This window comes from Chelonia mydas, chromosome 3, assembly GCF_015237465.2.
Source record: "Chelonia mydas isolate rCheMyd1 chromosome 3, rCheMyd1.pri.v2, whole genome shotgun sequence".
NCBI classification, from domain to species: Eukaryota; Metazoa; Chordata; order Testudines; family Cheloniidae; genus Chelonia; species Chelonia mydas.
In genome coordinates, this window is record NC_057851.1 from 24879518 (window position 1) to 24893352 (window position 13835).

Here is a 13835-nt window from a genome sequence, read left to right on the forward strand (position 1 = left end):
CCCAGAACTGAATGACTAAAGTTAACAGCCGTAATACAAATTAAAAACTATTTGCCTTACCTGGCTTAATTTGATCAATTTCTCTGTCTGAGGGAAACAAAACACTAGAATACCACAGTAGTTGGGCAACATACCACCCATTTCATTTTATCAGACTTACAGAAGCTATATGGAGTGCAACGTTGTCAGGGAATTTGGGCTGTGGAACACCACAACTATAAAATTTAAGTTAGTGATAAGAACACAACTTACACCATTTTCCAGAATGGAAAGTTGATCTCTTGCAGCAACACCACCAATAATTAGGAGTTCCCTAAAACAGAATTGTAGAAAAAAAAACTTAGTTTTTGAAACTTTTATATTTGTACGTTATAGACATATCTTATTCTCCAGACTGTGGACCTTTGCATACCCAACAGAGTAACTAATCAGCTGGCTTGGTATTCTGTACACCATTATCTATACGTACCTCACGCTAGAGAACTGTGTTTAAGGAGATTACACAGAGCTCTTCTTCACCTCTGTGTGAGCTTGAAAGCTTGTCTCTTTCACCAACAGAAGTTGGTCCAATAAAAGATATTACCTTACCTACCTTGAAACTCCAATATCCTGGGACCAAAGACAGCTATAACACTGCATATTTTTAAAGAGACTGATAAAAATACTAACTTGTTTTAAACTAAGCATCAAGAAAAAAAAATTAATAGCACTGGATAAAATTGTGACCTACAATACATATGCACATATTTAAGACCAGAATGTGATTGTTTAATTCCAGAAGCGTGAATTTCAAACAGTAGCAAAATGTAAAAAAAGGAATGTGAAATTACAAGAGTGACAAATGCATTAAACATCCCTATCCTTTCAAAAGATATGTATAAGATTAAACGTACACTATATAATTTATGACATGTTAAATTATGTTCTCAGAAATTATGAATGCAGCGAACTATACATACACTAATCAAATCTTCTAGCTATACAATTCAGTTCTCTCTTTTTAAATGTAGTCTTGAGTTTGCTAATGTTTCTTCATTTGATCAAAATATTTTGTAGGTAAAAAAAACTACTTTAACAAAAAACCACACCACCTCCATAACGAGCATCCACATACAAACCATGTGACTTGTGCCCTGATTACACTAGAGCAAAAGAAACACAGGTCTATTGTACTAGTTCATTTGTAATGGGGCTATAATAACCTGCAAAAGCAAAACAAGGAGAGCTAATAATTGATATTAAGAAGGCTGAGGTATTTAATGCCTATTTTGCTTTAGTCTTCACTAAAAAGAAGTATGGTGGCCAGCTACTCTATGTAATTAATATTAAGAAGGGGGAAGGAATGCATGTAAAAATAAGGAAAGAACAGGTCAAAAGAACATTTAGGTAAATTATATCTATATTTAAGGAGGCAGAACCTGATGAAATTCACCCTAGGATAGCTAAGGAACTAGCTGAAACAGAGGACTAGAAAAGGGCAAACACAGATAGGTGCTATAAGAAGAGGAACAAAGAGGATCCAAGGAATTATAGACCAGTCAGCCTAACTTTAATACCTGGAAACATACCTAACAAATTAAACGTTTTGTAAGCACCTAGACTATAACAGGTTATGAGGAATAGTCAGCATGGATTTATTGGAAACAAAATCATGCCAAACCAACCTAATTTACTTCTCTATGGTTACTGGCCAAGTGAATTGGGAGAGGGGTGGAGGGGGGGGAAGGAAGGGGAAGAGAGAAGAACACTAAAATCATGATATATCTACTAGTCAGGCTTCTGATACAGTCCCACATGACATTCTCACAAGCAAGTTAAGGAAACGTGGTCTATCAGAAGTTACTAAAAAGTGGGTGCACAACTGGATGAAACACCATACTCAAAAAAAGAGTAGTTATCAATGGTTTGCTATCAAACTGGGAGGGCATATCTAGTGGGGTTTCACAGGGATCAGTCTATCCAATATTTTCATTAATGTTTGGAGAGTGGAGAGTCTGCTTAGAAAATATGCTTATGACATCATTAAGCTGGGAACGGTTGCAAGCACTTTGCAGGACAGGATTAGAATTCAGAACAACCTTGACAAACTGGGGAATTGGTCTGAATTCAACAAGTTCAAACTACTACACTTGACGGGGTATGTGTGTGGAAATTAAATGCACAACTACTACCTGGGGAATAACTGGGTTGGTGGTGGTACTTTTGGAAAGGATCTGGGGGCTAGAGTGAATAACAAACTGAATGAGTCCACAATGTGATGCAACTGTGAAAAAGTCTCTTATTCAGGGTTGTATTCATAGGAGTGTCATAGGTAAGACATGGGAAGTAGTTATCCTCCTCTACTTGGCACTAGTGAGGCCTCAGCTGGAGCACTGTCTCCAATTTGGGGTGCCACCCTTTTGGAGAGATGGGGACAAACTGAAGGGAGTCCACAGGAGATCAACAAAAAAATGTCAGGGGCCATTGAAATTAGGAAAAGAAATAAATGGGCTTAATCTGGGAGATTTAGGCTAGGTACTAGGAAAAGTTTCTAAACTATATGGGTAATTAAGTATCGGAATAGGTTACCTAAAAGGTTGTGGAATATCCATAATTGGGGTTTTTAAAAACCAGGCTGAACACGCGCGCACACACACACACACCCCTCAGCGATGGTCTCTAGGTATACTTGGTCCTTGATCCACTTCTATGATACTGTGATTACTTGTTTTCTTCCATTTTTCAAACTTAAGGGAGCATTAGACATACATTTGACAACCTAAGGCAAAACCCCAAAACACACACCACATCAGGTAGAGATGGCCTAAACAAATATCCACTGTCTGATGATCTAGCCTTGACGCTGCAACTATCCCCCTAATTTCCTCTCTACAATTTGCCCCAGTCTCCATCTGCTTCATCTTGGGGGCACAACTCTTAAGGCTGACCCTGAAATCATACAACCTATTTGGATAGGTTTTGACATCATCCATACAGACCAAAAGTAACTGGAATGTTACCTGGATTGCAGATAACATTTGAAGAGATGTTACCTTAATTTAGGATTATCAACGTATTTCTTGAATTGTTTTACGTTATTCAAAGTTTGTTCTGCTAACTCTCTGGATGGTTCCACAATTAATGCTTTTGGAGCATTAGGAAGGTTCTTTGTTTGAGCCACTTGTGCATTTCCTAGAGAAGAAAACATTTGTAGTTGAGAGAGTTAAATTTCACATCTTCAAATTCATTGTTAGAAATAATTTTCCAGACTTGACAGTTCAAAAACAAAAAAACAAAACAAAAAAAACACCCCTGAGAATGCACCTTTTAAAAGGAGTTATTTACTACATTTACAAAAAAAAATCATTGCTATGGCCAACTTTACTCATTTGCAGCTAGTAGAAATCTTCACCTCCAGATGTACATTTTGTACTAAAAGTGTAATTCCCCACTCAAAAACAAATCAGAGCAAGACAAATGTTCATATTACCCATACAGCATGAACCATTCACTGGTCATCCTTTAATGAAAAACTGCTAATCCTTGAAGTGGGTGTCTTTTTATAATGAAGTTGAATTCCCATAAATTGGATATGCATAGACTAAATAGCTAAAAAATGCCAACTTCACATGAAGTATTAGACTATATAGAGTTAAGACTTAGGGTGAGATTTGCAAAAGTGCTCCATGTTAACCTAATTCTGCTCCAACTGAAGTCAATGGTCAAGCATCAAGTGTCTTTAATAGGCACAATTAGGCCAATTCAAAGCCTTTCTGAAAAATCCCACTTAGTCTCCAGACTATCCCCCCCTGCCCAACCATACCTGTGTGCTGCGATTTCAGAACATTTCCATCAGGAGCTTTGCAAAGAGCAATAAATCCATCCTTTGGTGGAAACTTAAAGTCTTCTTCACCAAAATTGAATTTCAATTCAGCATTCTGAAACAAACAAAAACAAAACAAAACAAAAACAAAACAAACAATTCACAAAACATTTCAGACATTATATATAAATATAATTTTATCACAATCACTTCCATAAAATATTTCTGTGGGAATCAGCCATAAGTCTATAGTAACATAGTAAAGCTATTTAATCTTTTAAAAAAAAAAAAACATCTCCCAAAAGTGAGTTGTAAACAAAGCTGAACATAAACTGTCTGATGGAGAGTTTGGATTCGTTTGTCTATTTCCTGCTCTTACTTGTGGGGTGTTTAAGATATTGGTTTTCTTCTGAATCAAAGTCTCCAATTTTAATATGACGTAGGCCCCTTGTGAACTTCAATATTTTAACCATGCCTGACTCATCAAGTAGTACTGCCTTTTAAACTGCATAAATTGATTGCATCATATCTAAGTCTTTGACTGCCCTGAAAAGTTTCACTGAAGGGACTTCATACATTAGACATACATCATAATAATTGACAGCATTTATAACTTAATATTCAGTGGAGAATGCTACACTAATGCACTGTTGTAACATTAGGGTTGAGAATTTAAAAGAAAGAGTTAAGGTTCTTAGCAAATTTTTCTCACCCACATTATACGCTAGCATTTTTGGCTATTCTTTTAACTGTTAAGTTACTCAGTGGTTATAGAGTGGGTGGACAAGACAGTAGTGCTGAGAGAATTAAACGTTTACTTTACTATTGCAAAATGCAAACTTACACTAATTTGTTTACCGAATCTGAGAAAAGTTAAAACCCTAACCCTTCCACACAGTACTTCATTTCTGTGAGAGGACAACTTCATCAGCAGATTGCTGATACAAAAGATGCAAAGAGCAGAGTGGCCAATGAGGTGGAGATAGTAACCAAGGCAAGAATGCATAAGATTTTATATAAAAAGAATAATTACTGAGTATGATCAATACTGGATATTTAAAACTGGATTGGAACAATTCTCACGTGATTATATATTATATTTGTGACAGATTCATAACTTACTTTCAGAACACAGGCTGCAAAGAGTGCTTGGCTCTTTATATGTGGTGGGATTTCAAATGCAAAGCCAAGGTCTTTCCCTGAGAACATAATACATTTAAAACAATTAGGGTGAAAAGTTAAGTTAATTAGACTGTCAAAAGAAGAAGAAAAAAAAATAAATAAATCAGAACTTACCATTTTTGGAGAACTTTATTTGCCCCTTGTCTATATCCAGATAGCACCCAACTGTATCATGCATAGTGAATTCCTACAATGGAAGACAGATTGAAAACAGAACAAACTGATTTAGAGTTTTTTTTTTTTTTTTTAAATAAAATGTAAAAAGTGTTCAGATTGTTAATCTTCAGAGTTTATCTGACCCAAACTGCTTCAAAAGCAGATACTGTTTTGAATTTGATTTAACACCCACAACTCTTCTCTGAACAGCACACTTTTCCTGAAAATATAAATGTGTTAGAACAGACAAAATTGGCATCTTAACATACTTAATGTTACAAGAAAGTCTGATTTCACATAATTAGTTTGTTCATAAAACCAAAAATATACTTTTGGAATAGATTCAAGTGTGAGTGGAAATGCACTAAATATGGATTTATTAGACACGCAATCTCAGTTTATGACAAATCATGCAAGCCTACTTCCATGTCAATTTATACAGGTACAAACAAGAGATTGCACTGAACATCTTTCAAAAATATTTAATGTAGCACCTCTTCAATAACCCTTGGGTTATTATAAAGTACTTCAATTTTAGTAATCAGAAAGTTTTTTTTTTTTTTTTTTTTTTTTAACAGCTGCAAAAGCTGCAATGCATAAGCTTTGGACAGTTCACCAATAATATTAAAGATAATTATTAAAATTAGGTTTCTGCTGAGCTACTCGGATTCATATACATTGTGTCAGAGGAATTCAGATAACTTCAGAAGCTTGCATGCCTAACTACAATTTCAAAAAGGCTAGAACAGAAACAGGAAAAAGCAGTTTTAATGGGAAACAAAAATCCAATACTCAACTGAACAGCTAAGATGTAAAAGGTTTAGGTCTGACTGATTTCATTGTATTGATATAGTGTGACCAAAAAAAAACCAAACAAACAGTGTGCAGTAAGTGAAGCAATAAGGTAATGTGAAACAAACTCCTTAATTACTGCTCAATGCAATACAAGGTCCTCATTGTGGTGGTGGTGAATACCCATAAGGAGGTCATTGCATAGAGGACAATGACGACAATGGAAAGAAAAGCCCCAGAAATAAGTCCAGGAGGTAAGACTATTTCTTCACTCTATACGTAGCTGTAAGTTTTAAGATGTGGGCCTGTTGGGTCAGTATGCTTGTGTAAATAATAGGAGTACTTGTGGCACCTTAGAGACTAACCAATTTATTTGAGCATGAGCTTTCGTGAGCTACAGCTCACTTCATCGGAGGCATACTGTGGAAACAGTATGCATCCAATGAAGTGAGCTGTAGCTCACGAAAGCTCATGCTCAAATAAATTGGTTAGTCTCTAAGGTGCCACAAGTACTCCTTTTCTTTTTGCGAATACAGACTAACACGGCTGTTACTCTGAAACCTGTGTAAATAATATAGCACAAATCTGGAATTTTTATGTTTAATTCAATGCCTGGCCTTTAAAGCAGCAATCTATATTATACATATGGTACAGTATGTGGCTAACACAAATATTTTAATTTCTAAAATGGATGTTATTTACTAGAAATAACATTTCTAGTCACTTAATGATTGAAACTTACCTCACCATAACTGTCAAACTGTTTGTTATGTGACTTCTTTCCAGTTCCACCGTAGCCAAAGCCAAATTTGTCAGTGCCTAAACTCAAGTTAAACAATATCATTGTTACTGTTCAAGTTGCAGGTCACAGATCCTTTTTTGCTACCATCTCAAACCATGTCAGACTCAACTGTTTGGATTTTCATCGTGCAAGGGAACAACACTTGCTTTTAAACAATTTTCACTGCCTTGGTGCACTCTCGAACACCATCTCTAAGATAGCATGCTGACTTTTTTCAGTCTCTACTCATCTATATTTTAATCAACTATGAAAATAGAAACAGAAAGCGAGAGTGTATCCCCTCTACAGGCAGATCTCTTCCTGGCTGCTTAGCAGTGTTTGGATGAAAAGAGCTCCACATCCATGGGTTTGCTCTCCCTCCAATGCAATCCCCACAGACGTCCCCTCTACTTGTTCTCTGGAAGACTGGAGCAGGAGATTATATGCTCTCTATGGTACTGACCCCTGTAGACCAGCTGAACTTCAGAATTTTTTATTTTATGAAGAAAAAACTCACCCAAATCCAATGAAGCCTGCATAGTGGCCCACCCAATTCTGCACAAGCCCTGGTCATGACAGGATACTTCATAATAATATTTTCCTTAAAAAAAAAAAACTAAAAAAAAAAAAAAAAAAAAAAAAAAGACATATACAACATTTAAATTTCAGTTTCATCAAAGCAGTTAGCTTGGTTACTTCAAAAGGATTTTCTGGTAAGATAATTAGTAAAACAACTTGAATATGCAAAAGTACATTTCTTCTTAAGGTCTTCAATCTGTATAAGACTGAGCCAGTGTACATTAGCCCAGATCCATAGTGACTATTCTGAATGCAACCAACTTAAACTGAGAATAGTCGACAAGGTAGAAAGTCAAAGATACTCAAGTTTCAGAAACTCATTGTTTTCAGAATGCATACTTAAATCATTTTATAGCTACCTTTAGTCACTCCTTTAGTTGCTCTGCATCCATGCCATTCCTTTACCTCCCTGCTTTGGCAACACAGACCATCTGATCCAATTGCTGAACAAGACAAAACAATGAGAACGTAAACATTTTAGAGTAGCTTTCATAAATGCTTCTTTTCTACAGGCAAGACCATAAATCTGAAAAGCAATTGTGTCCCAACTTGAATCTAAGTTATTCTTTATTCCTTCACAATGGGGGAAGTCACTACATTTTGACCAGCTTACTATCCATCATTTGGAAGACAATCATAGTTCAATGATATTTTGTATTAACTGGCATTTAACCACCATCTCTTCACAGTCATAGATATTAAGGTCAGAAGGGACCATTATGATCTAGTCTGACCTCCTGCATAATGCAGGCCACAGAATCTCACCCACCCACTCCTGCAATAAACCTCTCACCTATGTCTGAGCTACTGAAGTCCTCAAATCATGGTTTAAAGACTTCAAGGTGCAGAGAATCCTCCAGCAAGTGACCTGTGCCCCATTCTACAGAGGACTGTGTAAGAGGAAGGCAAAAACCCTCCAGGGCCTCTTCCAATCTGCCCTGGAGGAAAATTCCTTCCCAACCCCAAATATGGCGATCAGCTGAACCCTGAGCATGTGGGCAAGATTCACCAGCCAGATATGCAGGAAAGAATTCTCTGTAGTAACTCAGATCCCACCCCATCTAACATCCCATCACAGGCCACTGGGCCTATTTACCATGAATAGTTAAAGATCAATTAATTGCCAAAATCATGTTATCCCATCATACCATCTCCTCCAGAAACTTATCGAGTTTAATCTTGAAGCCAGATAGGTCTTTTGCCCCCACTGCTTCCCTTGGAAGGCTATTCCAGAACTTCACTCCTCTGATGGTTAGAAACCTTCGTCTAATTTCAAGTCTAAACTTCCTGGTGGCCAGTTTATATCCATTTGTTCTTGTGTCCACATTGGTACTGAGCTTAAATAATTCTTCTCCCTCTCCGGTGTTTATCTCTCTGATATATTTATAGAGAGCAATCATATCTCCCCTCAACCTTCTTTTGGTTAGGCTGAACAAGCCAAGCTCCTCGAGTCTCCTTTCATAAGACAGGTTTTCCATTCCTCGGATCATCCTAGTAGCTCCTCTCTGTACCTGTTCCAGTTTGAATTCATCCTTCTTAAACATGGGAGACCAGAACTGCAAACAGTATTCCAGATGAGGTCTCACCAGTGCCTTGTATAATGGTACTGGTGAGACCTCATCTGGAATACTGTGTGCAGTTCCTGTTTCAGATGTGAAGAGATACAGCAAGTGTGCACACAACTCCAAGTATGTAGTACAAAAACTGTTAGTGGTTGGATGGTTTTAGTGTATCCTATATTACAATTGTGATGAATTTCTGTCCGTTTTCCTAACAACTCATATGATAGTACCATGTTAACAATCTGCAAGAATTCTCTCATGACAGTGTTATTTATGGCTACACAGACAACACAATCCTTACCACAAAAGGACAACAGAATTATATATTCATGTCACAAAGGCATGAATGTCAGCCCTACAACAAGCATAGCATGAAACTCATACTGAAACTCAGCTCCATTTCGACCGAGATCAAGTTGACATTTGACAACGTCAATATGGAAGGCAAGTATCAGACTGTGAAAAGTTTGTATCCTACTTTAATGCTGCTTTATAAAAATACACAGTGCTTAAAAATTGTTCAAACACTGCAGTTTCTTCACATTGCTAATCCACTATTAAAATGGACAGAAACCTGATTCAGCCTTTTCCAAAGAACTCATGTGGAGAAATGCTATGGCCAGGAGTGTATCTGAACATTACTTTGACACTTCAATTTTCAACAAGAGTAATTTATAGATTGGAACAGCAGAATGCACTATTATGATCACCTAGCATAACACAGGCCAGAGAACTTCAGCAAGTAATCTCCACATTAAGCTCATAATAAGCCACAGTTCAAACAGAAGTTACCTTGGATCTTTTTCTAGGTATGTCTACTACACTTAAAATGCTACAGAAGCACTGCAGCAGCACAGCTGTGCTGCAGCATAGATACTACCTATGCCGACAGGAGGGATTCTCTTGTCGGTGTAAGTCAGGGGTAGGCAACCTATGGCACGTGTGCCAAAGGCGGCAAGCGAGCTGATTTTCAGTGGCACTCACACTGCCTGGGTCCTGGCCACTGGTCCAGGGGGCTCTGCATTTTAATTTTAAATAAAGCTTCTTAAACACTTTTAAAACCTTATTTACTTTACATACAATAGTTTAATTACAGACTTATAGAAAGAGACCTTCTAAAAATGTTAAAATGTATTACTGGCACGTGAAACCTTAAATTAGAGTGAATAAATGAAGACTCAGCACACCACTTCTGAAAGGTCGCTGACCCCTCATGTAAGTAATCCACCTCCCTGAGAGGTGGAAGTTTGGAAGAATTCTTCCCTCGACCTTGTGCTCTTTAGACTTGGATTAGGTCAGTCTAACTATGTTGCTCAGGAGTGGGGATTTTTCGCACCCCTGAGCGACGCAGCTAAGCCAACTTAATTTTCTAGTGTTGACCAGGCCCTAGTCTTGACTAAAAGGATTCAAATGCTGGAGAATCCACCATATTCCTAGGCAAGTCATATCAATGGTTAATTATTCTCGCTGTTAAAATTTCTCACCTTGTTTCTAGTTTGAATGTGTCTAGATTAATCTTCCAAGTACTGGAAGTCATTATGCTGTGCCTTTGGTTTTTTGCCATATTAAAGAGAGAAATATACTATCAGAAATCAAGTACTTATAGCCCTTATTGACTCTTCACATCTCCTCTTAACCTTCTCTTGGATGAAACTAAAAAAAAAAAAAAAAAGTTTCTCACCATAGGCATGATTCCAAACCCTTAATAATTCTCATCTCTCTTTTCTGAATCCTTTCCAGCTTTTCCAACATCATTTTTTGAAGTGTGAAAACCAGAACAGAACGCAGTATTCCAGTAATGATATCCCTAATGCCATATTCAGAGACGATATCAACTCCCTACTCTTACGTGACATTCACCAGCTTATAAGTAGTGAACATGATCCTTGGATGCATAACAGACTAAATTGTAATTCTGAAGGTTTCCCATGGACCATATCCAACCTGCTCTTTCTGTAAATCTGTTTGAGAATAAGGAGCCTATGATAAAAATAAAATAAATAAAAAATAAAAACCAACCCACAAAATACTCAGAAACATGCCCCCACTCTACCCTGGAGCCCTTAAGTAGTCCACTGAAATCAGTAAGCTACTTACACTAGTAAAAGATGCAGGCCTAGGTCTTATTTTCAGTTATATTCAAAATCAGCTTATACCTCTATTTACAGACCGCATTTTACAATTTAATAAATATTGGTTACTCATTCTTACAGCATTGAGAAGACAACTTACCAAAAGCTGATCCTCTATCGTATGGGTTCATCTGCCATTTGTTGAGTACTATTAAAATAAAATAAGTCAGTCAGTCAGTACAGCGAGCATTAAGAACCTACAAGGTGTAAATATGTAAGTCAACTGTATTTTGGTACATGGTCTTACTGCATTTCAGTTCAGAGAATAAGTTCTTGAACTGTTAGGCCCAGATCTTACAAACCTCCTGGCTTTGTCATGGTTTTGGCAGTACAGAAAATATTCTAAAAACATAAGGAATTTTGAATGCTGTTGCTGTATATGCAGAGTATTCACTTTTCAGATATCTTGTATCAGTTAAAGTAACATTCCAGTCAGTTGTATTTTATTTATATTCTAGTGTACCTTGCAGAGACAGCTGTAACAAGTCAAGTTTCTGACTTTATTCTGCACACATACAAAGCTATTTGTGAAGAGAGTTTGTACACAAACTATAAAAAAAATAAGATCCCTTTTTATTGGATGGCCAACTTAAACCTGCAAAAATACAAGTTTTAAAACAAAATTCCATGGCAGTTAGGTCTACAAGTCCTTTCCACACGTATTAAAGTGGTTTGGTTCTTAGAGTAAGTTCTTTCAAGCAGTACCATTTTTTTTCCCCCAATGCACTTGAACTGTACCTAGTGCAACTGGGGCTCAAATTGTAATTGGAGATTGAAAACTGTTGCAACATGAACACATTGTGACAGCTCCAAAGTCATCCCTACAAATCTCTACATTTTGTATAACTTACTATACATAGACCTTGGTTAAATAAATGCCTAAATTCTATTTTTTTTTTTTAAATAGCTGTACTTTAACTAAACAGGACTTAATAGAATGAAGTATATTCAATTTCAACATTTCAAATGGCACAAGATTATATTGTACATATAAAATACATATTATACACAAGATTAGTTAAGTGAACAGACTTACCTGCCCCACCAGTTTTGATAGTAGTTTTCCCCTTTTTGCCTTCCTGCTGGTCCTTAAGGGTTTCATAAACAATCTGGATAACTGGGATGCTGAAAGCCTAAAAATACAAAGATCTTTTGACACTGAAGAAATACATCAAATGTTAAGCCACAAAAAAGCTATGCATAAAAGACAGATGTTATGATTTTCTAATTCTGGTGTTTAAAAATCAAAGCTGCCTAGTCTAGTTTTAAGCCATTTTATTTGTCAATAGAAATGTTTAATTTTAATTAAACAAACACTGCAACACACCAACACACCTTGCCCACCTGAATTGTATTAGTCTGTATTAGGGTTGTCACCTTTCTAGTTGCACAAAACCGAACTCCCTAGCCCCCCCATTTCCCAAGGCCCCTCGCCCCACTCACTACATTCCCCCTCCCTCAGTGGCTTTCTCTCCAACCCCCTGCCCCAGCCCAGTGAAAGTGAGTGAGGGTGAAGGAGTGCAGGAGGGGGTGAGCGCTCTAACTGAGGGTGCAGGCTCTCGGATGGGGCCAGAAATGAGAGCTTCAGGGTGCGGGAGGGGGCTCCAGGCTCGCGATGAGGGAGTGCGGGAGGGGCGGTTGCAAGTTGAGGCTCTGGGGTGGGGCCAGGGATGAGGGGATCAGGGTGCGGGAGGGGGCTCGGCTTACCTCAGGCAGCTCCCAGTCAGCAGTGCAGCTGGGGGACTAAGGCAGGCTGCCTGCCTTTCCTGGCAGCGTGCTACGCGGGCCTGGGAAACAGCCAGCAGGTCCAGGTCCTAAACAGGGTGGCAAGGAGGCTCCCCGTGCCAACCCCCTGCCTAGGGGCCAGGCCTGCTGTCTGCTTCCAGGGCACAGCATGGTGCCAGACAGGACAGGTAGAGACTAGCCTGCCTTAGCGCTGAAGCTCCACTGACTGGTCTTTTAATGGCCCGGTCGGCGGTGCTGACCGGAGCAGCCAAGGGTGCCTTTTTGACTGGTTGCTCCAGTTGAAAACTGGAAACCTGGTCACTCTAGTTTATATACTCAAATTAAGCCTGTTTACTTACACCAGTCTTTCCACTCCCAGTTTCTGCAGCCTGTGTGGGGGGGGGGGGGGGGGGGGGGGGGGGGGGGGGGGGGGGGGAGGGGAAGAGAAGTTTCAGAAGCTACATTAAATATTGCTCCATAATACAACTTTACCAATTATTTAAAATTTATAATACATTCACTTATTTCACTATTTATTTTAAGTTAAGTTTTTCTATAGTACACATCAGTATAGGTTAAGTGCTTTCCAGGTAAGTTAGATCTTGATAGTAATATTTCCAGTAGACTTTCTGCCTTTCCTTGATTATAGGAGCTGCTGACTAGTTTTTTTTGTTTTTTAAACATAATATATATTTTTAACATACTGATCTGGTTATGATGGAAGTGTTCTCAAAAAGAAGGGTCTTTCAACACATGATAAAGAAGTACTCCATAAGAAGAGATTCCCTCTACTGCAAGTCTTTAATTGCTTCTCTCTTCACTGAAATGCAACCTGCTATGTACTATTTTTCTGCTCATCGGACATTCACCACTCAAGGTGTCTGTTTTTCAACATTGTTGTACTGCATGCATACAGTTTGTGAAGTGCTCTGGTGTCCTGTACAATGAAAGCCACTGCATTTGCGTAATGTAATATTACTACCCAGGAGGGACTGTGTAGATGAGCGGGATGAACAATACTACTTGTGAGAGTCTCCTTTAGTTATCCAGAAATAATAGTGTCCTAAAGCACTCTGAATTCTTTAAAGAGGTGTGAAATTAAGCAATAACTTCAAAGCTTGATT

At 38.0% G+C, this 13835-nt stretch overlaps 1 protein-coding gene across 2 annotated transcripts in view; it reads right to left on the reverse strand.

Moving 5' to 3' along the window:
• Positions 1-13835, reverse strand: part of DDX1 (DEAD-box helicase 1) — a 34673-nt gene that overhangs the window by 14707 nt on the left and 6131 nt on the right. For both annotated transcript variants that reach the window (XM_007052867.4, XM_037894040.2), the window contains exons 4-14: positions 13071-13100; positions 12023-12119; positions 11087-11134; positions 7652-7735; positions 7231-7314; positions 6675-6751; positions 5099-5171; positions 4925-5001; positions 3803-3917; positions 3033-3171; positions 253-313 (exon numbers count right to left, since the gene is read on the reverse strand). In XM_007052867.4, coding sequence (XP_007052929.2) covers positions 253-313; positions 3033-3171; positions 3803-3917; positions 4925-5001; positions 5099-5171; positions 6675-6751; positions 7231-7314; positions 7652-7735; positions 11087-11134; positions 12023-12119; positions 13071-13100 — 885 coding nt within the window. The remainder of the gene's footprint in view (positions 1-252; positions 314-3032; positions 3172-3802; positions 3918-4924; positions 5002-5098; positions 5172-6674; positions 6752-7230; positions 7315-7651; positions 7736-11086; positions 11135-12022; positions 12120-13070; positions 13101-13835) is intronic.